General features: G+C 34.8%; 1 protein-coding gene and 1 long non-coding RNA gene across 2 annotated transcripts; one reads left to right on the plus strand and one right to left on the minus strand.

The window, feature by feature from the left end:
• Positions 1–3,358: 3,358 nt before the first annotated feature.
• On the minus strand, positions 3,359–7,499 carry LOC131001506 (uncharacterized). Its single transcript, XR_009093959.1, has 3 exons — positions 7,356–7,499; positions 4,188–4,254; positions 3,359–3,584 (listed from the first exon to the last, which is right to left on the minus strand). It is a non-coding gene; the product is annotated as an uncharacterized LOC131001506 (long non-coding RNA).
• A 9,398-nt stretch (positions 7,500–16,897) lies between these two features.
• Positions 16,898–19,066, plus strand: LOC131001507 (uncharacterized). Its single transcript, XM_057927895.1, has 2 exons — positions 16,898–18,284; positions 18,609–19,066. The coding sequence occupies exons 1-2, from the start codon at positions 17,786–17,788 to the stop codon at positions 18,656–18,658; spliced, it is 549 nt and encodes a 182-aa protein (XP_057783878.1). The 5' UTR covers positions 16,898–17,785; the 3' UTR covers positions 18,659–19,066.
• The last annotated feature ends 6,038 nt before the right edge of the window (positions 19,067–25,104 follow it).

A 25,104-nucleotide genomic window follows, 5' to 3' on the forward strand; every position in this document is an offset into this window, starting at 1 on the left:
TTTGTGTGGTGTAGAGATTAGTATACCTCCCATTTTCTAAAATAGTATATTTTCCATCTTTACATGGTAGTGGTCCAATGTAGTATATTTCTCATCTTTATATGGTGCAGCGCAGTATATTTCTCATTTTTCAGCGTAATATATTTTTCATCTTTGTGTGATGTAGGTCCAGCGTATTATATTTTCCATCTCTGGATTCCCATCTTCCACCGTGGTATATTTCTCATCTTTGTGTGGTGTAGTGGTCCACCGTAGTATATTTCCCATCTTTGTTTCCCAGCGTGGTATATTTTTCATTTTTGTGTGATGTAGTGGTCCAGCATAGTATATTTCTCATCTTCCAGCGTAGTATATTTTTCATCTTTGTGAGGCTAGCATATTAACGTAGTATATTTCTCATCTTTGTGTGGTGTAGTGGTTCAGCGTAGTATATTTCTCATCTTTGTGTGGTGTAGTGGTCCAACGTAGTATATTTATCATCTTCTCCAGCGTAGTATATTTCTCATCTTTGTGAGGTTAGTATAATTTTCATCTTTGTGTGGTGTAATGGTCCAGCATAGTATATTTTCCATCTTAATTTGTGAGGTTAGTATATTTCTCATCTTTGTGTGGTGTACTGGTTCAATATGAGGTGGTTTTGGGTACAACTGGGTTGACCCGCACCCAGACCCTGAACCGCATCCTGATCCGAAACTCGTATCCTGGCTCAAATCGTGTAAAATGACACTATTTGGTTATACAAATGACACTGTCTGTAATTGACATTATTCTGTTATTCAAATAACACTGCATATAAATGACACTATAACATTGTAAATGACATTGTGTATAGTTGACTGTTGTGCCCAAAAATATAAATCACCTATAACAGAAAGTAATAAAACACGAGAATAGCACGAAAATAAGAGAACTTTTGTATTGAATATAGCGTAAGGCTTTGAGTAATTGAAAGCTTGTAAGTGATGATTTTACAATAGGGTTTTACATGTATTTATAGGCAAAAATCTATGAATTCTATTAAGAAAATGACTCCTCTTTAACTTATAATTGGACTAAAACTCTCGATGTATATCTTGTGTACTTATTGTAATCTTGATCTCAATCTTGAGTTGAGCGGACATTGAAAATTCTTCGGGATGGAGGTAACTTCGTAAAATCATGGAGTTTGTTGAGGACATCACTGTTTTAGGCCGAACAGCGCTGTTAGCGAGGAATTCGACTTCTAATCTGTTGTATTGTCATGATCTTCTAGATATGCATATTTTTATCCTCATCATTGACACTATTTATAAATATAAATGACACTTCTACTATAAAATTATAAATGACACAACATATTATAAATGTTACAGTGACATTTATATAATCGAATAGTGTCAATTATAGGCAGTGTCATTTGTATAATCGAATAGTATCATTTACACGATTTGGATCAGGATACGAGTTCGGATCAAGATGTGGGTCAGGAAGAAAGGAACTGAGTGCGGGTAAACCCGATTGTACGGTACACTCGATTGTACTCAAGTTTTTGTGGTCTAATATAATATATTTCTCATCCTTTTGTGTGGTGTAGAGATCAACATAGTATATTTTCATCTTTATATGGTGTAGAGATTCTGCATGTATATAATGCAATAACTTATTTGATTATATAATATATATACCTCTTCAACTCAAAACAAAATAAAAAATAAAAAAATTAGTATATAATTCGTAGCTCTCATCCTTTGTAGAAGAATATCATTAAGCGACAATAAAATATATTTGGAGGTATATGATTCATAGCTCTAATCCTTTGTCGAAGAATATCATTAAGCGACAATTAATACTTGAGATTATTAATTATTATTAACTGAATAGTAGAAACTAAAAACGATCAATAACCTTGACAATTAGTGGCATTGAGCCAACTAGCCAAAAAATAGCCAATTAGTATAACTTTTTTTAAAACAACTAAATACTGAAACTTAACCAGTAAAAGTAATTATAAGCTCTAACAATGAAATAGCCAATCGTAGTAAATAATTATCAATTAAAATTAAAAAAAAATGTAAGAATAAGTTAATGGTCATACTTTAGTCAACATATATGCAATTAAAAAGAAAAAGAGGACAGCTTTCCTCTTCTTCTTTTTCTTTTTTGAAGGAAAAGGTAAATTCCACGAGCTGAATCAAATATAATCACAATTAGGTGTGATCAATTCAATTGACTATATAATTGATTTCAAACCATTAATTATTTGCAACTAATCACAACTTGAAACAATTACTAATATTAAACACAAAAAATTACATATGCTTCGAGATTCGGTTCCAAAAAAAAGTTCGTTCGGAGCTCGATTCGATAGTAAACGAGTCGAGCTCGAGCCTGATAGTACTTGGCCCCTTAAGCTTGCAAACATGTTCGGATTCGATTGTTCGCGAACATGTTTGTGAGCTTTGTTCACGAACCTTCAATCGAGTTAGTACACGAGCCTTAAACGAGACGAGTCCAAGCTCGAACTCGAGTAACATATTAAATAAGAAGTTTTTTTTTCAATTTTTTTTAACTATTTCAAGCTCGAGCTCAAGCTCGAATTTGACATTATCGAGTATCATATGAGCTGAACTCGAACCGAGCTCGAGCTCAGTAAGTGGGTAACGAGTCAAGCTTGAACAACAATATAAAAGCTCAAATCGAGCTCGACTCAAACACCCGAATATTTAAACGAGGCGAGCTCGAGCTCAAGCTCGAATTTGACATTATCGAGTATCACATGAGCCAAACTCGAGTTTAATAAGTGGGTAACGAGTCGAGCTCGAACAACAATATAAAAGCTCGAATCAACCTCCACCCAAGCTCAAACACCCAAATATTTAAACGAGCCGAGCTCGAACCTGCCAGTATTGGGCTCGACTCGTTTACAACCATAAATTGCTTACACATAAATTAAAGTAGAAAAAATAAATCTCATAGAATAATTACACTATGACATCCTTAATTGATATCGAAATCAAAGAAATTAACTAAAACTTTTCATAAAAATAAGGGAAAATTGCACCTAAATACACGAACTTTGCCGAAAATCCATATTTGACGCGATATTAGGATTTTACATTTTAATACACCAATTTAACAACTTGTTCAATTTTGACACTTTTTTCATTTCCCCCAAATTAAAATCCGACGTGGCGCTTATGTGTCTGGCCGGCTGTCACAGCCCGCCCTAACTATGGATAGTTAGGCCGAGTGATCCACGACTAGGGATGGGGTTAAAGAAGAAGGGGAAGAAAAGGGGCGTCATTTATAGCCGTAAAACTTACTCATCTTAATAAAACTCGTCATTTTTATTCATTAATACTCAATTGAAAACAGTCTATGAAAGACAGCATAAAACTTAATTAATATCATTAATCAAGTTATACATCGTATGAAACCATTCTCTTAAGACTCAAAGTATGACATAACATACTATAACATCAACAACATCTTGCAGCGGAAAGTAGCTAGACATATGTATGAAGACATATTCTAGACAGGTTAACTATTTATTAACAACCCTGGAGACTCCGCTCATTGCAGCACCATCATCACATCAGCTCAACCTGCACATTTAGAAAACATATGCAGGGCTGAGTACAAAAGCACTCAGTGGGCACGTATGCCTAGGTATAAAAATACATGCTTCAAAACTGTAAATTGTCATGCCATCATAAACAGTACAGCAAGGGAGTTTTTCGCTAAAAAGGCCCAAGCTTACTAAGTTCATTTGTGATTCTTAAAGTTCGTCTGATCAGACTAAGTTCTTTTGTAATCTATCATATCTGAAACTGTGTGCCGGAGAGGTGGCCACCTCTCACGGTCACTTGACCGGCCAACCCGCTAGATGACTCACGGTCACTGGTGTACACTAGCCCTGGCAGGATAGCTATCAACTGCTCAGGACCCGAATTCGATTGCATCATTGGCAAAGCCAAAGCAGATAGATATCATACTAAAATTTAAACATTTTATGGCAAGACAACAGTTGTAATATTTTCCAGTTCAAAGATTTGTAACGAAATAACTTGTTCAAAGGTAGCATTAAACTCGTTTGATAGATATATAAAACTGAAATTAACAGTTAAATCATCTCATGCATTCATTCGTATAAGAGGCCTACGACACGCAGGGGATCTCTATATACGTATAGTAAAAGTAATGCCCACCTCGTTGTGTCTCTGTATCAATGAGTAACGTCACTCTCTCCCTCAAGTCGTTACTTCCCAAAAGGACCTTCATCGTTATGAAGAATTGGTGAGAAGTTATAAAAGAAACCTCGATTAATAATCTAATCTCTTTTATGAAACATTAGTATCTCTAATGTTCATCTCTCTTGATTGTTAATCAATATAACAATTATTATCTCTCGTCATTACTCATTAATTATAACATCCTTATGTTATAATTAGCAGCGCTTCAATTAAAAGAAATATTTAACACATCGAAAAGTCCACTTTCTTAGCAGATCTATTCGCTCTCATCTCTTCTAATTAACCAATTAGAAAGTTAAACTTTCCATTAGGTATGTATTTGAGTCACAGGTCAACAAGAATTGACTATGCTCAAATTCTAATTTCACTAAAAATTTCGACATGACCTATTCATATATAATGTCAGCCACGAGATTTCAACGCGTGAATCTCACTACGTGAACTCGTCTCTCGACTCAAAACTTAACATCTTGACATCTTTTCAACGCAAACCAAACAATTCAAAATCATCAAAACTCTTTATCAGTAAACTATCATTTATACTCGACACCAATTGTTCGAGTGTCAGATACCAACATTTATGTGCGTTAATCATAACTCTCACAACTCACACCATTTAGTCATATCGTATCATCCATCAAAACAAATATAATCAAGTTGTTTTCTAGAAAGTTTTGCTGTTTTTGTGTCATCTTTAAAAATTCATAACAACCAACTCAATCATCATAAACTCTCATACCAATTGATCTCAAAAACTCCATGAAGTGTAGTTCACTCTAAAAATGGTAGTTAACCAAAAAGGTTAAAGGTTTTTGGAGATATTGCTCTTTTAGTGCAGGCTGTCAAAGATTGACAGTTTCTGCCAATTTTGTTTAGGCCATTAGAAACCAAGGCAAACCTTAATAAAATTCCATCAAATTTAATCAGCCAAAACTAAAGGTATCCTTGAAGATTTGGTTACAATTTCACAAGAGAAAACGTTCATATGATCTGCCAAATAAACAATGAAACTCATACACTTTTACTGTTGGAAAAATATGACAGCAGAACAGGGCATTTTTGAAATAATAAACTGCTCTGTTTCAGAGGTCATAAAAATCGAAATCTTATGTTTTTAGAAAAGTATTGAAGTCTAGTTTCGTTTAAAAAAAACGGTGATGCAAAATCCTTCATGGATTAATAGATATAAACGTTTTTGTGAAGTCTACCAACAGTTGACAGATTCTGTCAAGGATTTTTTCAAAATATCTTTAAAATACCAAACATCATCCAAAAGACATGAAATTTTGCAGCGACAAAATACACATATCATAGATAAACATACTAAAATTTCAGAGCCATCAAGCAATGAAAACTCATCGAAACATAAGCTTGAAACTGCTGTAAAATTTTGACAGAATTCCAGTTTTAATTTCGTTCAACAATTATCATCCATAAATTGTAAATCAATTAGCATGCTCATGTGATATCGTAGAACACATATACGCAATAATATTCATTATGCAACGTCCCAAACTTTACGAATTTAAATAATCATACTCTAAAAACTTATACTCCCTCCGTCCCATTAAAGTTGGCAACATTTCCTTTTTGGGTTGTCCCATTAAAGTTGGCTACTTTCCTTTTTGGGTAAAAATTACACCAAATTAAACTTTATAATTAAGTCAACTAATCTACACCTAATTAAACCTATCTTCTAATTAAATCTAAATCATCTTTATTTAAAAACACACACACAAAACACACACTAACACACGCACACAGCCACCCCAGCGCCCCACCCCTTCTCTCTTCTTCTCCGGCGGGTGCCACCCCCATGGTCGCCGCCGCCTCGTCTCGCCCCTCCGGCCGCCGTCGTCGTGGTCTTCGCCGCGACCACCGCCGACCCTTTCCCTCTCCCTGGCCTCTTCTCTCTCCCTCTCGCCCCACCTCTGACCTCCATGTCCCTCGTCTCAACTATCTCCCTCTCGCCACCCCCATGGCCGCCGGCGCCTAGATCTGAGGTGGTGTGGTTGACCGGCGGCGAGGCAGCCGTCGACCGGCCTCCATCTCCCAGACACTTCCTCTCTAAAGGCTTCGCCGCCCACCTCGTCGGTGGCGCGGGCTTGCTCTGGTTTGGGGCTAGGGCTTTTCCGCCGATTTGGGGCTAGGGTTGTGCCTCCGCCGCCGATTTCGAGGCCTAGGGCTTTTGATGGGCGCCGCGGCTGAAAATCGAAGCCTGGGTCTGTGCCTCCCTCGATTTCGAAGCCTGGGCGCCGCGGCTGAAAACCGAGGGAGGTGAGGGTGGCTGATGGCGGTGTGTGTGTGTTCTGAAATTCTGCCGCTGTGTGTGTGTTCTGGTTTGGCGGTAGCCCTAGATCTGAGGGTGGCACGATTTAGGGGTGGAGGCGAGGCTGAGGATGAACGAGAGTTTGATGGCTTAGTTGCGTGGATTTGGCCACGGTGGTGGCGGATCTGCCATCGCCGCCGCCCCGCCGTTATTCCCTTTCCCCAGCGGATCTGCCAACGAGAGTTTTTTGGTGGAAATTGGATTGAGGAAATTGAGTAAAATTGAATTGATTTTCTGATTTTTTAGGAAAATTGAAAATTGATTTTTGGGACGACCGCCGGCGTCGGCGTCGGCGTCGCCGGCGGCGGCGCCGTTGCCGGCAGCTAGAAGATGTAGTGAGAAGTAGATAGTGGACTATATTTAATTAACTCAATAATTTTGATGGGCTCCACTCAATTAAAACATAACACTCAATTTCTTAATATCCGTGCCGAAAAGAATGTTGCCATGTTTATTGGGACGGAGGGAGTACAATTTTCGTGCTTGGAAAAATACGAATTTAATATATATCGATTCTAGCATACCCTTAAGCACAAATATCAAGTCAAAACGATCAAACAAAAATCGAAAGACAAGCTAATATGTGAAAAACGGGGCTGCCCTCATGGGTTTCATAGCTACGGTTCGTTCCGTTCTTACTCCCTTCATTAAACATGCTCAACATCTACCCAAGAACAACATACTAAAATTTCACGACGATCCGACGTCGTTTCAAAATAAAGTCGAGAATCGACGTTTTTCGACGTCGACGAAAATCGAAAAGAAAACCATCAAAACGTAGGTAGAGATCTTACCTACTTAGATACGTGATCGAAAAGATGATCGGCGCTCGTCTCGGTGCTCAAATCGGAAGTCAAAAGCTCCGTCCAAGCTTAAATGGAAAATGGTGTGTGTAGTGTGTGTTTTAGGTGCCAGTGTGTGTGTTGCGTGTGATTAGTGAGTGAGTGCAGTGTTTGGCTGATCTCAGTCAACACTTGGTGAGGGAAAAGGGGTTTGGGCGGTTTGGGGGTGGTTAGGGGTAGGGTAGGTTTAAATATTATAGGATATTTAATCCTTTAGTCGTTAAATATCTCGTTTCGTCTCGTTTTAACGATTAACTACCCATACTCTTCGTTACTCGCCCTCTCAACTCCTACTCACTTTTATAATACTCGTAATTCTATATAAATATAGAAAACGCAAGCTCGTTCTCGAAATTCTGATAAACGAGCTTGGTTCGTTTATCGAGAAATCACAATTTACTATTCACTCGTCATCCAAAAATAAATACTTTCATTATTGGACTCGTATCGAAAAACTAAGAATATTTCTCGATGACGTGCACGTAAGATTTTGAAAGTCGACAAAAAGACGAAATAGCAGTATTTTACTATTCATCGTCAAAAAGTCAAAATTTTCAAAAATGTCTTAACGGACTCAGATCTCACTTCCGAGTTCACCGTTCTCATTCAAATAATTATCTCGAATTATTCGAATACTCAAACTCAATTTCGGATATAAAATCTCACATCATCCAAACATCATCAAAAGAACATCTCAACATCTTAAAAATAACAAGGGAACTTCATATAACTTCTCATCTCTTTACAAAGTAAATCAAACAAGGGATCTATACCCTAATTACTCAAACTTAAGCAATTAAACACGTCATCAAAAGCCCGGGTGTTACACCGGCACACGCCATTCCGTTCACCGGTGTAAACACAAAACGACGTCATTTTTTGTTAAATAAAATGACGTAGTTTTACACTCTTGATTATTTAACCCCAAATTTAACTAGAACAAAACCGATCTCAAATGAATCCACGAAGAAGATGACGATGATGAAGATGACGAGGAAGCGGACAACGTCGTATTATTCGACCCCAGAAAGGTGTGGCTTCACCTCAGAGCTCTCATCAATGGTTGTTTTTGTACCAACATTTATGTATACCTAATTATCTGTGTCTACTTCATCTAATTCAAAAAATAAAAATAAAAAAATCTCCCAAATCCATCTGTTAGGGTTACAGCTAAAGATCAATTTCGATGATGAAAAGTCATGATTGATTTGATTTGATTGGTGTTCGTATTTACCTACGGGAGGAGTAAACGAGGGTGGCAGCGAGCGCGAGACCGGCCATGGTTGTGACAGTGATGGCTATTCCGACATTGAAAGAGGAGGGAATGAGGGCGTTTCTCCCTCCGCCGGAGCCGCCGTTGGCCTCTGCGAAAAAGAAGATCCGGCTTCGACCATCATCACCGAGAAAGATCTCGAGCATATTTAACTCTATCAACTCGAATAAAACGACATCGTCTGCTTCATATTTAATCTGAAACCCTATTTTTAACTTCAAGAACAAAACGACGTCGTTTTTGTAAGTATAAAACGACACCGTCTAATTACACGCAAGCAATACGTTGTCGTTTCCATTCCATGCTGGATAAGTGAATGACAAGTAATAGCCACGTCAGATTTTCCAGTTATCGGAAATGAAAAAAGTGTCAAAATTGAACAAGTTGTTAAATTGGTGTATTAAAATGTAAAATCCTAACATCGCGTCAAATATGGATTTTCGGCAAAGTTTGTGTATTTAGGTGCAATTTTCCCTAAAAATAAATACAAAATATTAAAGAGTTAATGGTGCGAAATATCTTTTTGAGGCAGTTAATGATATCCTTACTTCTACATCACAATTCTCTCTATCACCTCGTCGATTTTTACAATCAATTATTTCTCTCTCCTCGGGTTCTCAAGATTTCACACTATATCTCTATTTTCACGTCATCTCTCTCTATTTTGTTTTTTTCAATCAGTTTCTTCCGACGTAGGTGATTTTTTCCAGAGACAACGTTCATATTATCAGGTGTATATTTTGTTGAAAGTTCTATTCTCCTTATTTACTTTTTCAATCATCTTCTCCATATATATTTCCAATCATCTTCTCCATTTGCTTTTTCGGCGAGTTTGGCGCTCCACCTTTTTCTTTGATTTAGGGTTTCGAATATACTTTTCCAACCATATTTGGTATTTAACTAATCGATTTTGTGTTTGTTCATAAACAAAAACTTAAATTTCAGACCTAGTCGTAATATTTTGTTTAGTTGTATTTCGAATTTAAATATATGGTGCACTTGGTAGGAAATGAGATTATTCTTACCAAATGTGTCTGACTCGTACCAAGTGTTGTGCGCCAATTCTTGGGGTAAATGGTACGAAAGAACCTCATTTGTACAATTCGTTCCAAGTGTTGCACGCTATCTCTTCGGACGATTGGTACGACGAAATAACCTCATTCGTACTAGTCGTTCCAAGTGTTGCTCGAGGCCTTTGCGTAAAAAAAAATCTCGCTATAAACTTTCCACATTTGAGGCCTTAACCAATCTCTTTTGACTTTAGGAAATGATATACTATCTCTTCGTCTTTGAAAGAGCTGTCGTGGCTACTAAATAACCTTAATTGAAATTTTGTAGCAAAAGTTATAACAGTTCTACAAAAACTACCATAAATAATAAAGGTGACGATACAATGGTGACAGCAGATGGCGGAGTTCGCCGGAGTCTGGCGAGGCAGACAGTTTTTTGCCGAATTAGATGGAAGTGTTGGTCGTCAGTGGGGCTGAAATTGAAGAAGAAGATGACCCGACGGCCGACGCAGGTGATGGCAACAACGTCACTAGATTTTTAGAGGACGACAGTGGCGTCTGGTGAAATTTTTTTAATTTAAAATGAGTTTACGAGCATTTTCGTCTGAAAATTTAATAAAATAATACTTCATCCGTCCACGAAAGAACTTTCTATTTTTTTCTTTTGGGACGTTCACAAAAAAACTTCCTATCTATTTTTGGACTATACCCACCACTTTTCACCACTTCCTATACTAATTATAACATCTTTTCACCACTCCTAATACACTCAATAACCTTTTCTCACACTTAACAATTTTTTTCTTAAAAATTGTGACACTCTCTCCTAAGAAGTTCTAACGTGGACGGAGGAAGTATCAATGAACACTTATTGATTTTCACTTAAAAATTGCCTCAAAATTATATGGGATTGAGAAGTAGAAGCAAAACGAGAAATGACAAAATAAAAGAAAATAAGTGGTGCTCATTTTCCCCCCCAAATTGTTCATGTCCCGGTTGTCCTCTCAAAATAAAAAAATAACCCTTTAGAGCATCTCCAATGCAAAAGTTCTAAAAGATGCTTTAAAGAGGTGGTCCCCATCTTAGAGCATCCACTCTCCAATGCAAAGGCTCTAAAAGGGGTTTTAATTTTCACATTTCCATTTTATTCAATTTTAACTCTTCAATTTTCAAATCCAACATTTCATTAAAATTAAATTTCAACATTACATTAATTAAAATAAAATACAATACTTAAAATAAATGCAATAATTAAAATTAAAATTACAATGATTAAAATCCAAACTAGATCAATCCTCTACGCTTCATGACTTCTTTGAGTATACTTTTATGCACTGCCAATTGTGTTTCAGACATCTTCGATGTGCCCGCATTGAGAATTTGAAATCGATAGCGTCCCTTTTAACATCGAGAGCTTCATTTTTAACATCAGTGGCTACCTTGTGAGGGTGCTGAAGAGCTCGATTCCTTTGGCGACGCGGTCGAGTGCCTCGTAGTATTGAGCCTTGTCTCCGCCTGTTGAGGACTCCATCTTCTTCCCCTTGCCTTTGTCACGCTTGGCCGCTTTCTGGCCTTGGGGCCTCATTTTTATGCTTGGCTTGGAAGATGTAGTCGTTCCCTGCCCATTCGACCCATTGGACTTCTTCGACGAATGCACATCCTCGCCGGTAGACGCGAAGCTCAGAGATTCGCGCAGAATCTGTCAAGCTTTGAAATACTTGAATCTAGCTATGTGGCTGGCATTGTAGCTCTCATGTGCATGTTCAGTGATTTGCTCATCATTTGTTACACTTTCCCAATTGGCTCTGCACTTTTCGTAGATCACCTCCCACTGCTTGACGTCCTTTACGCTTTGAAAGTGAAGACTTAATTTGCTTGTTGTCGTCACGAGCAGGAGTACCGGAAGGTCGAACATCGTTGTACCTTCGGGTTATATCTCCCCAATATTGCAGAGCCTTTTGTCGGCACCCTTGATTGCATGGGTAGCCACTGCCCTTAGCATACAACAAGCTCAGTCTCCGCCGTTGTGTATCCGGTTCGTGACCTCGTCATCATGAACGAAAAGAGCTGCGTTCAAGTTGATAGGAAAATGGCACGGGATGAAGAAATTCGAGCCTTGAGAAAAAAGTGCGCACCTCATCGGGGAAAAAGTAGGAACCCCCAAAAACTTGAGCTTGATTTTTCATGTGGTTACTAAATTCACCTTCCATTTTTATAGAAAGTTGGGAAGTGAAATGAGAGAAGAAGATAAAAAAGAAATGGGAGAAGAAAGAAATGTTTGGTTTAGAAAATGAGGATGAAATAGGTATATAGAGGGGGAAATTCAATTTTAAAGAAAATCTCAAAAAAGCTGTTAATGAGCTACGGTCAGTTTTTTGTTTGTTTGTTTGTTTTTTTTTTTTAATATTCATAAAAGCCAAAAAAAACAACCGATTTCCATTTTTCAGTATGCACCTACCCATATTTAATCGCTTACATCCGGCCTTAATCTTCACACCCGCTTCGAATCGGGGGAATGTGCCAATTCGACAGCAGCTTGAGCCGGCGCTCGCACCCCGAGATGCTCTTATATACTACTCCCTCCGTTCCAAACGAAATGTCCTATTTCTTTTCGGCACAGAGATTAAGAAATGTGTATAAAGTAGATAAAGTGAGTTGGTGGAAATTATTTAAATATTAAGTATAGAGAGAGTGTATTGCCAAAAAAAGAAACAGGACATTTCGTTTGAGACAGCCCAAAAAGGAAAACAGAACATTTCGTTTGGGACGGAGGGAATACTAACTTAATTAGATGGGCCGGAGTAAAGGGGTGGATCGGTACGGTATGCCGAAAATTTTCCGTCATACCGTATACCATACCGTAAATTGCGGTATGAGAATTTTCATACCGTTACCGTACCGTACTTTTCGGTATACCAAAGATCGGCATACCGAAAATTTCGGTATGAGAATTTCCATACCGTTGTCGTACCGATAATGCGGTATACCATACCGAAAGTCGGTATATCATACCTTACGGTATATCGAAATTATTGGTATATTAATATCAATATATGTAATATATAATACGTATATAGTTTTTTTTATTATATATAACATAATATATACGTAACCCTATAACTTTTAAAATTATTTTAGTACACTATAATTAAGTTAAATTATCAACTTAGATAAGAATGAAATTATATATATTATGTATCTAATACTTAATAAATAGTTATATTCTTATTTATCTTTTTATGAGATATATTGTTAAATTATACATATTATGTATCTAATACTTAATAAATAGTTATATTCATATTTTGAATTAAATAGTAATAAGTCAAATGAAATGTAGGAAGTACTATTTCCATTTATATTGTTTAAAATATACTTGTAAAAAATTGAAACGGATATTTGATTCGATTCGAATACTCACGAATCAATGTACGAATCGAATATGAATAGCAAATAAAATTTAAAAGATATTTGAGTAACCATTGGAATATGCAATTATTTTTACGAATGTGAATCGAATTCAATAATATTCGCTTCAATTCGATTTGTTTACTTTACATCCGTAGAATTAACTTATTCTAAAATTATAGTTATAGTCTACATATATAATATAACTATATAGCTCACACTTATATAGTTATATATTATAATTGACTATATATTGATATTCTAGTTTCATCAATAACCTAGTAGATCTTGTAATTATTGTTTATTAGTTAATTTTACTCAATTTATTTACTTCTCAAAATTTAGTTATGACTTATTATTATTATCTATTAGTTAATTTTTTATATAACATGAATGTAACTTATTCTAGAGATATAGTTATTCTAGAATTAGAATTATAGTATGTAGATATATAAATATAGATATATATGTAGCTCATACTTGTATAGTTATATAATATACTTCTATATTTTTCAAAGTCCTTTAGTTAAATAACATAGATGCAATTTATTTTATATTTATTCAATTTATTTACATGTTTTTAATTATTAATAAATATATATTTTATAAGTTGTCATTAATTTTTTAGTAATTATGAAAAAAAACTTTTTAATAATTTACCACTAATTATATATATATATATATATATATATAATTTATTCTAACGGTATACGAATTTTTTCGGTATATACCAAAACATCGGTATATACCGATACCGCGGTATATATCGTAGCATGGTATATACCGAAACAACGGTATATATCGATTTTTCGGCATATACCGCGGTATCGGTATATATCGGTATACCGCGGTATGAGGAAAATGATACCGTTGCCGTACCGAAAATTTTCGGTACGGTACAATACCGTACCGAAATTTTCGGTATACCGAAATTTCGGTAATTTCGGTATTTTTTCGGTACGATAAGTGCGGTATACCGATTTTTCGGTATTTTGCTCCACCAAACCACACCTAATTAATCAAAAAGTCAAAAGCGAAAAAGGAAATAATTCTTCTAATAATTAATAAAATATTAAGGAAAATTTATGTTTGTTTTCACCTTAACTAATAAAATCTCTTCATTGTAGAAATCTTCATCAACTCTTTTATTTCTTAATCTTCTCTTTATTTACTTGACTTCAAAATCTTCAAAAACTCATGTTAATTTCTTCAAAATCACTAAAAGTTATCAAAAGAATTCGCCAATTATGCAATTAGCTTCACGAGATAAAAGCTAAGCAAATGGAGTATTAAGCATAAAATTCATCAAAACTATTCAAACCATGCATATAAAATACGTTTAATTATGAATCATTTTAACCACTTTTATATATAAAGAATATAGAGAGAGAAAGGATCTAGGGTACAGTTCTAACGAGAACTATATTTTTCGTGAGAACTTGAGAACCATTATAATGAATACATTTGTTGTAAAAATTAATGATTTCACTGTTAAAATGAATGAATTCGAAAAAAAAAATCATGATGCATTCATCCAGCAAGATGATGCATGCCCCGTAGATCTTAATAATCGAAAGATTGAAAATGAATCTTCATTTTATTTTATTTAGTGATTTTTACTTGAACATCTCCTTCTATATATACATAATTTTTTTTAATAAAATGTAGATAAGCCGATTCAGTAGCATGGGCTGAAATTTAAATGAGTATTTATGCAAAAAAAATCATGAATATAAATAAATGATTATTGTAAAAATCATGAAATAAATATTTTATTTAAAATACATCACTAATAACATAATGTTCAAAACTATCATTTTTCTATTTGCACTATTCGACCTTCCACGTGCCTCCGACCATACAGACCTTAAAATATTAAATATGAGATGAGCATACAAAAGTAAATTACATAAACATCAAAGCTTGATTCATTCTTTTTCACCTTAATGTCAAATAATGAATAAAAAATAAATTGAGTTATAATTTTCATATAATTACAAATTATATACTAATAATAATTTATAAGATATTATTAAAATAAGCAAAAAAATAAAAAATGTTAACGTGGATCAATCGCGACTGATGCTCGGCAAATCTCGCGCAATACAAGTTTCTTTATTTATTTTTTGGAGTGGTAAAAGCTTAATATAAATTAAGACGCGTGTGTTATCAACTTTTATCTTTCACTAGCATAGATAAAGTTGATTAAATAATCTCCGTCAAAATAATGAAGCCGCCCTACTCCAATATAATTAAAGCCCTCTTTAATAAGTAATACTGACAACAGTATTAACCACCGCCATGATCAGGGGCGGAGCTAGACTTTCGATTCAGGGGGGTCCAAAAATTTTTTTAAAAGAAAATTAATAATTAAATTAAAAAATAAATAATAAATAATAAATTAAATTAAATTAAATTAAAAATAAATGAATCAATAACACAATTATAATATTATTTAAATTACAAAAAACACATTTTAACAGATTTTCAAGCTCATATTCATTTTACTATGTATTTTGCAATAAAATTACTAAATATTGAATAGTATATAGAGTGCAAATACAAGATACAATCTCTTTCTAATTTGGAAATTTTTTTAATTGAAATGGTACGAAGCGATCGATGTCGTTTAGGCCTCACAAAAATGCCGTCGTCTTTACTAATCCACGTAAGCTCCAATTCGACGCTCTAGCGATCGAAAAAAAAATGAGGGACGAAATTGCAAAATTTGAAAAAATAATGATTTAATTCGCCAAACTTAAAAGACGTTAAAATTACAAATTCAAAATAGTCCGTGATTTTATTTTCCAAAATCCCATGAAACTTTGTAAGGCAAAGTAACTTTCAATATAAAATTCAAAAAATAAATCTCTAGAATCCAGTCCAAACATAATATGTATAAATTAATTATATGTTTACTTATTTTAAACATCTTAACTCGAAAGCTTACATATCAATTACATTATAAAATAGCTCAACAAGATAATGATGTTGATAAAATTATATATTAATTTTTTATTTTTAATATAAAATTACGAAAATATCCTAGTATTTTTGAAAATCTCAGGGGGGGCCCAGTGACCCCCTGCCCCACCCCTAGCTCCGCCCCTGGCCATGATTATCTAAATTTTCAGACTATAAACTTGCCAAGTTTGCATTAGTCATAGGGATAGGGGTAGTGGTTCTACTACAATTTCCATATTCTTATTATCATATTCATATATGATGCTTATGATAATCACCCATCGGTAAATTGCTAATTTGATTTGGTCATAACGGTTGCTTTTGTTGAGCATAAGAGTATTTCAAATTTTATGAAAAAAAAAAAATACTCACTCCGTCCATCAAAAATAATCTTAAAGGTGTTCAACTAAAAATTTTCATATGGAGTATCATAAACTCATAATGAATAAAATTGACCATACTTTAAATATTTTCCCAACTTTCCATGAAATTGCAACAGAAATAAACTGCCTGCAGTTTTTTTAAAGATGAAAAGTTTTTTTACTAATGTTATTGTTGGTGATTAGATTATCAAACCAAAACTAAAATAAATTTGAAGACGATGCTGAGAATTCCTTTTAGTAGATTAAAATATATTTTTTGTCGAATCGATAGTAGTAAAAGATAAGATCAAGACCAAAGGAGTTGATAAGTTAAGTGCAAAGTAAGGAAAGGGTGTTGGGATGTATTATCCAAACAGTTAAGCACCTCTTTTTAAATTAAAAGAAAGTTGGGTGGCCAAATAGCAAATTAAGCTAAACACGAAAAATATAAATATATAATCACTTGTATCTATCTATAAATACTGCCCACTACCCCAAGGACTCGGTCGATTTTTGAAGAAAGTCTTTGTTCATTCATGCGTCTCAGATAAAATCACAGAGAGAGAGAGAGAGAGAGAGGGAGGGAGAAGGAGCTCAGATAGAAGAGAGGAGAGGGAGAGGGAGAGTGAGCGGGAGCCAGGAAAAGGGTTCATTCGCAACTCTAAAAACCATGGATTTCTTTGATAGATAGCTAAAATCTTCTGCCCGTTTGGCATTTCAATCCAATTCTGTTCTTCCCCGTTCTTCTGATTATCTGGGTCACTATTGTCCCTGAAATCTTCGGATTTTTCGGTGATTTATCTATCCATTTTTTGCTCCGGTGATTTTATCGTTTCGATTTTACCTGGAAAACTTCATTAAGTTGCAATCTCGATGAGTTGGCACAGAAGGGTCTATCCTCAATTATCTTCTTCAATTGTTATCTGAATTTCTCCCCTAAAGAACTTGCTTTTGGGGATAACCGTTGGTGAATTATTTGTCATCTGAGACTGATCGTTTTTTTATGTATCGGTTAGTTAGTTACCTCTTCGAGAATGATGGCATGTTCTCGAACTGAATTGGACTATTCAAAATTTTGGTGCAGATGAGTATTTGAATGGGCTATTGTTCAATAATTTGATTCCACTTTAGCACAATCAAATCAGATCATCACAGGCTTTGACATTTTTTTCATCTAGAGTTTGTGGTTGGTTGCTGTTGGATTGTATATCTTTAGGCGGTTTGATTGGGTTTCATTTGATATTCTACTCAGATTTTTGTTGTGAAGTGTGAAATTGCTATCATTCTTGGACCTCAAATTCAATTTATTGATATGTGCAATAGTTAAGCATTTTTTTTGTCTCTTGAGGAAGAAGAGGACAAGCCATGGCTCTTTCCTTCCCTAGATTTTCATGGTTGTGGTTGGGTGGGAAAGAGAAAGAGCAGAATGGATCATTGATGAATCCAATAAATTCTTTGGGAGATTGGGGCTTAGGATTGAGAGGCGAGGGGGAAAGTTTGAAGATTAATTCAATGAAGGAGGGTGATCGAAGAGTGCCCTCTTCGAGCTCGAATAGGAAGGTGAAGAGGAAATGGAAGAGTAGGGAAGAGAGGAGCAGGACAATGGATAAAGAATATGATGTTGTTTTGGTGCCTTCTGATGGGGTTTGCTTATCAGGGTCTGAATCCGATGACTCAGACTGGTCGATCGGGTGGCTGGAGCCCCACGCCCCTGATTTCCAGAGTGATGATGAGGCTGATGACAGTTTTGCTGTTTTGGTCCCTTGCTATAGGCATGACTTTAGGAAAGTAAAGGAGAATGAAGAGGAGCCGAGTAATCTGTTCTTGAATGCTGTTAGGAACCTTCCTGTTCATTACTCTGCTGGTAATAGCTCTGATCTATATGAAAAGATTGAATGATTTTGGATGCTTTCCTTATGTTTTCAGTTCTTAGTTTACTATATTTAGTGATGATGTGCCTTTGAATGATGATATGCCCTTTTATGCATTTTGTTACTTCAATTATTTTGCTAAGGGAATAGGCATAAACTTGGCATTTCTCTGCAATTAAACAAGTTAGATGTGATGATTGAAAAGGGGAAATCTTGCATGTTTGATAATTATTGTATGATGTTTTAACTAGAAATAGACTATTGATAGATAATCCTTAAAACAATGGCTACTTATTTAAGCAAGTGTTGTGTGGCAGATGGCACAAAGTACATGGAGAAATGGCTCTCCTCTCTCCAGAATTTTTGAAGTCACAACATGGCTCAGATGTGCTAATTTGCCTTTGTTGAAGGGAAGCATCAACTTCTTAGCTTAGAACATAATGAGGAGAGGCGTTGGAGACGAACTTGTTTGAGATGCGGAGTTCAAAAATAAGAGCAATCACGCTCATCATTGCCACAGGTCTTTAGAAGATACACACGAGTCATGGTACAGTTTTGAGGTTATACATCCGCATAACTGTCGTATCTGCCATGGCCTCGAGGAACTTCTAACGTATATTTGCTTGATATGTGTAGTGTAAATACTGCAATCGCGAGTATTGTGTAAAATGTTCATATTTTCGACTTCTTGCACTAAACAAGTTCTGGCTGCCCCTGGACTTTTGAACTAATGTAACACATCTGTATATATAATGGTTTTCACTTCTATTTCCCATTTTACATCTTCATTGTTTGCTGCCTTGTTTAAAGACTGGGAATTTATGGCATCATGGGACAGTAGGGCTGAGAATGAAAGTGAAAATGAGTGATGAAAATGGAGGCATATCTAGTGGTTTATATATGGTGATCTTTTGCTATCAAGATTGTTTTTTTTTCAAATTTCTTCTTCTTAGGTCAATTATGTTAGGACAGGGATGTCATGATGATCAATCTTAGACCCCACTGTCTTAGCATGTGTTGGCATCCTAAGCCAATTTCTTCCTATTTTGTGGTGGTTATTTCTTCTTTGGTGCCCTTCTTGCCATATGTTTAATATGAATCTTCGAAACATGAGATCAATGAAAACTTGTGTGAGATTGTGTTTCAATAATAACATGATTGAATTTGAATTTTGACCCGTTTAACGTTCTGATGGGAAATAACAATATGACATTGATGTCATAGTCCACCACGATCTTGGAATCTCTAGCCTAGCAAGATGATTAGTTGGTGCGGCTGTGTAATGTTTTATGTGGTAATTCAACTACTTGTTGATAGGCAAGTGATTGGCTTATCAATTAGTAGTATTTCTTAAAAATTCAATGATTGAAAAAGTGTGGCCCCATCCTCTAAATTGTTTCGATAAATCATTGGCCAGCCTAGAGAAATTTGTAGCCGAAAAGTGATTTGTTTGCATCTGATTATTCTTGAAAAATAACAATATAATAAGTTATAAAATCAAGTGTAGTATTGACAAATGACAATTAGTATGGGCCACATGCTCCATTAGTGTTTTTCTTCCTTTTATTTTTTTTTTCTAATGAAGATACGTTTCTGAAGCTCGTTGCGAGAATCTATCAAGTGTATAATGTTTGAGTAATGCTGCGGGATACGCTATTTATACTCGGTGATTAGTTAGGTATTTTACTTTATATCTTGATAATATATAATTTTGACAAAAGAAAATAGCCTTTAAGGCTCTTTACGCCATCTATTAAATTCGATGTTATCATTAGCAAAGTCACTAGATATTAATTTCGTTATATAAACTTTAAAGTAAACTGTGCGTATCATGAGTTTGAATTAAGGGGTAATGACATGTAAATTTCTAAATTTTATCCATTTTCTCATTTGCACTCGTATTTCAATTCAGCATATAAATACCTAAACTTTGCTAGTTTTCTTATTTGTACCCAATAATGAATTACCCCCAAAACACAGTTGACATGAGAATATTATTTATGATCTCGCACACACAGGTGTCTAAGAAATAATTAAACACGTAAATTAATTAATCTTCCTCGTTCTCTCTCTTAAAAATTAATTTAGTCTCTCTCTCGTTTCCTCGTTTTTGTATAGCTAATGAACCCCAATTTCTTTCCCTATTTCCCCTTTCTCAAAAATCTTTCATTCTCTTCCTCAATTTATGCTCTCTCAAAACAATCTTGATTGCATAATGCAACTATGTCGTTCATAAACTTGAAAGCTCACCTTACTGCTCAAGAATAACAACTCAAGTCTTCTCTCATTCTTCCAAGAAACCACTTGCGCACCATATAAGAGAATGTGGAACCACAAATAAAAAGTCACTAGCAATCATTTTTCTCAAAAATTGAAAGATTGCATTTCAGAATCCACAGATGGTTTGGTGCTTTGTTAACAAAGCATTACAATGTTGAGAAATAGAGGAGACCGAGAGAATTTTTTAGAGAGTGGAAGAAATTAGGGTTTAAACATAAAGGAGAAAAGATTAATTAATTTACGTGGCTCATTATTTGCATAAAACGAAGCCGTTTAATTATTTCAGAGACACCTGTGTGTGTCAGGTCATAAATAATATTGCCACGTCAACTGTGTTTTGGGGGTAATTCATCGTTGGGTGCAAAATGAGAAAACTAATAAAGTTTAGGTATTTATATGTGGAAATTAAAGTATGGGTGCAAAATGAGAAAGTGGGTAAAGTTTAAAAATTTACAGGCCATTGCCCCTTGAATTAATTTGGTAATTCTATGGATAAAATGCATATTGTTTGTCTGCCTCTCAGAAAAGAAAAAGAAAAAACATATTGTCACTATGTTTTATTGAAAAGAAAAATAAAAAAGAAAACGCATAAAACCCTTGTTAAAAAGAATAGATAGAAACTCCATATGTTATGTTAAAGAAAAAAATATCATTTATCCATTATATTCCTTGCACTTAGAATATTTTTAGCTAATTGTTAAAATTACTGGGAAAAAAAGGTTCAATTTTCTTTTTTGTGAGGTGTGACCATGTGATACGTTTAGTATTTTTTTTTTTTTTGGAAATGATTTATTAGAAAATATAATTTCATTCATCATTATATCTTATTAGAGGGTGTTTGGCTGAGCTTATAAGCTCCTCAAAACAGCTTATAAGTTATTTAGGGGCTTATAAGCTCCTTTAAAGTAGTTGACAAAATAAGCTCTTAAACAACTTATAAGCTCTCCAAAAAATAAATTCATCTACCCCAACTTATTTTTTTTTATAATATCATATGCAACAATCATTTTACAAATATTTTTCAACTATTATTTATTATTTTTATCATAAATCATTCAAATTCATTTCTCTTCGATTTTCTCTCTCGAAAAAAATATTTTCTCTCTAGCTTATTATAAGCTTAATTGTTCAAACACTTTGATAATTTATAAACTCTTGAAACATCTTATAAGCTCTAAGAGCTTATAAGCTCTTTAAAATAAGCTTGGCCAAACACCCTCTAATTAACGTTGACCGGAGTAACAAATCTAAAACAATAATGCAATAACTTAACACTTACCATTCTATTTATATATAGTTCATTATTAGATCAATTAAGTGGGAAAAAAGCATTGAAATTTTTTCACACTTTAGAATTATTGATTTGCTCTCTTTTTATTTGGACAACCCATTGTAATTAGTTTGTTTACGGGTTGGGCTAAGTTTCGTCTCGATAACGTCGGGCTATAGTCTTCACTTAATGGAGTGTGTACACGTACACCCTAGATTCCCAACTTAATTGATATATGGCCCATCCAATAATACATGTAGGAGCCTAAAAAGAAGAAGAAAAGAACTACCTATAGGACAAAAATAGTAGCCATATTAAATACTCCCTCCGTTTCCCATAAATATGCATGACTAATCATAATACGAATTTTAATAAAAAGTTGTTTAAAGTATTAATAGTGAAATAATGGTCACACATTGAGAGTATTGTTAAGTAGATTGTGAGTAAATAGTGTAAGTTATAAGAGTAAAATTATGAAAATTATGTGTGGATAATGTTCGAAAATAGAGTATGCATAAATTTAGGGATACACTAAAAAAGAAAAATATACATAAATATAAGGGACGGAGGGATCAATAAATTAAATCTCTTAGTCATATACTTTTTGTAACAATACAATACAAGTAGCCATATTGAATGAACAAAAAAAAAACTCTCTTGGCCACATATTTGGAAACATAATGGTTGAGTCATTTTTTTTTATTATAATGTTTATTTTTCTTTCCACAATTTTTTTTATGTGCGGCTGTTAGTACGGTGCAGATCACTCACATACTTTAATTAGGACACTTATAAGTATTTTATTAGAGCTAATATGATACTATTGGAAAAATTCATAAGTTTTGATTAAATATCAAACTCAATGTTGATGTAACCTTATAGATTGCAACTCATCTATATGGGAAGTGTATTTCTTATGTTTATAGGTTCCAGCTGAAGGAACAGCAGATCATATCTAATGAATGCACATGAAAAAAAAGAAGTTCACCGATCATAGACCGACTCTTTCTAGGTCAAGATCGTCTGAAGCCAACAAGAGCAAATGAAGACACAAGTTAAGGAGTAAGTCAGTCTACTGCATCAGTTAAAGAAGTTAGCTGATCAGCTACAAATGTCTACTGGAAAAAAAAGTAGAGTCAATCCGACATCCACTGAAGCAGCACAGAATCAGCCTAAGATCAATTGAACTTAAGCGGAGACAAAGAAGGTGTATCCCACAATATCATTTGACACTGCATTTCAAGTACAACATTTTGAAAGATGTCAATGAACGATGTTGCAGACGCCGAAAGCAATGTACGTCAAGTCAAACATGAAGATTTTCAAGTTTCAAAGCCTAGATTTTTGAAGACGTTCTCTCCAATAAAACTATTCAAGACCGTGACTATAAATACCTAAATGCACTAATTAGATTACTATTGAAAACATTGCGAACATAAATGTTGGGAAATAGAATAAATATCCTATCCCAGTTTTGATGATCCCGAAACCCTTAGTTTTCTTTTCTCTAGACTAGCCTCTTTATTTGAATTCAACTATTAGAGTTCAATCTTTTAGCTAGACTAGAGTATATAGGTAACTGAAGTTTCTCCTCGACGAAGACCGAAGAAACTGAAGACTGAAGACTTAGAAGATCAAAGCCCGACTGAAGATAAAACAACTGAAGGAAGACATTGGTAATACGAAGGACACCGTGAACTAGAGACATTCAGTTAAATAGGAAGATAATTTAACTGAAGACAACGATTGTTCAAGCAAAGGACAAAAGCTCTAACTGATTCTTCAGTTAAACTTTAGTCTCACGTGCAAACACGTGTAAATAACGGAGCTTCGACTTGAGTATATCAGTCAACATTTTTCATCAGACTGAAACGCTGACACCCGCATTAAATGCTCCTGTAACAACATTAAATGCACCTGATATGAAGATCGTCCTTTCCAGTATACCAACTTTCATTTTTCGTGCTAAAATTCAGACACACCCTGCTTCAAGGACAAAAAGGATTCAAACCTTCAACCAATCAGGAGCTAAGAAGATTGAAGGCTCAGCCTAAAGCACGGAATATCTCACAACGGCTGAAATCCTGAAGACCATCTCTCCAACGGATATATTCGGGACTTCACCTATAAATAGAGCTCGAGGAACGCCTTCAGTCTTCACCGATTCAAAGACTTACGCTGAAGCTCTGTCAAAATCACAAGCCAGCCTTATCATTAGACAAAACTTTGAATCGAAGAAGAGAGTGCTTAAACGTTGTAAAATCAGTCTTACTGATTACCTAAACTCTCTTAGAAATCTAGGCAATTCATGTTATATCCTAAAGCCTAGAATCGATCACTTGAGAGCCTATTCTCAGTAATCTTAGTTGAAAGATTTCAAATCCCTTTTCAACCAAGCGAAAAAAGTGTTTGAGTAGAGAGGAGTTCAGACCAGTGCTCTGACTCCAGAGATCTTAGCTAAGCGCGCGTGCTAAGAGTGAGCGAGAAATCCAACCCAGTGTGTTGGTACTGAAAATTTGATTTTCAGTTCAAGGTTTGCTGTGCACCCGTAAGCACTAGCCCAGGGATCATCTGGTCGTGGACGTAGGAACTTATTTTCCGAACCACGTAAATATTCTTGTGTTCTTTATTTTCTTTCAATTATTCTTTCTCTGTGCAAAAGTCTATTTTACAACTGAACTTTCTTAACTGAAAAGTGTAACTAAGGATTTTATTAAGTGACAAACTTTCTAAAGGCTATTTGGATTAAGTTTAAATTTCTACTGCTGAGTTATTAGTCTAACTGACCAATCAACTGATAGTCATTAAGATTTGTAACTCTACTCTGTTTTACAAACTCTAGACTAAAGCCTTACGTGGATATCAGTTATAGCTCTGTGCTTGACTGAAATCAAAATACTGAAGTCACCTCAGTATCAGTCTACAACCACTTTCCAACTGAAGTTTGATTTGTTTGTTTTCCGCAAAAATAGCCTACAGGTGTATTCCCCCCACACACCTGTTCAGCAAACCCTAGGGGACCCAACAATAAACTCTCAAGCATTCAAACTCACAGACCCTCTGAATCTTATAACAATGTAAGTAATTAGAAGGGAAACAAAATCCATAAGGCATTCAATCTTCGATAATTGTTATCACTTGAATCCTATAATAATCTTCTACATATTCTAGGTGTGTTTAGGGGTGGTAATTCGGTCTCGGTTATTCATTTATAACCGTAGCCGAACCAGAATTTCGGTTAATTGGTTAACCGATAATCGAAA

The sequence above is a fragment of the Salvia miltiorrhiza genome, chromosome 8 (assembly GCF_028751815.1).
Source record: "Salvia miltiorrhiza cultivar Shanhuang (shh) chromosome 8, IMPLAD_Smil_shh, whole genome shotgun sequence".
Taxonomy (NCBI): Eukaryota; Viridiplantae; Streptophyta; class Magnoliopsida; order Lamiales; family Lamiaceae; genus Salvia; species Salvia miltiorrhiza.

Bases quoted from the DNA above. Each gene is read 5' to 3' on its own strand.
- LOC131001507 (XM_057927895.1), top strand. From the start codon at position 17,786: ATGGCTCTTTCCTTCCCTAGATTTTCATGGTTGTGGTTGGGTGGGAAA. The intron at 18,285-18,608 runs GTAATAGCTCTG...GTTGTGTGGCAG, and splicing joins TCCTGTTCATTACTCTGCTG to ATGGCACAAAGTACATGGAG.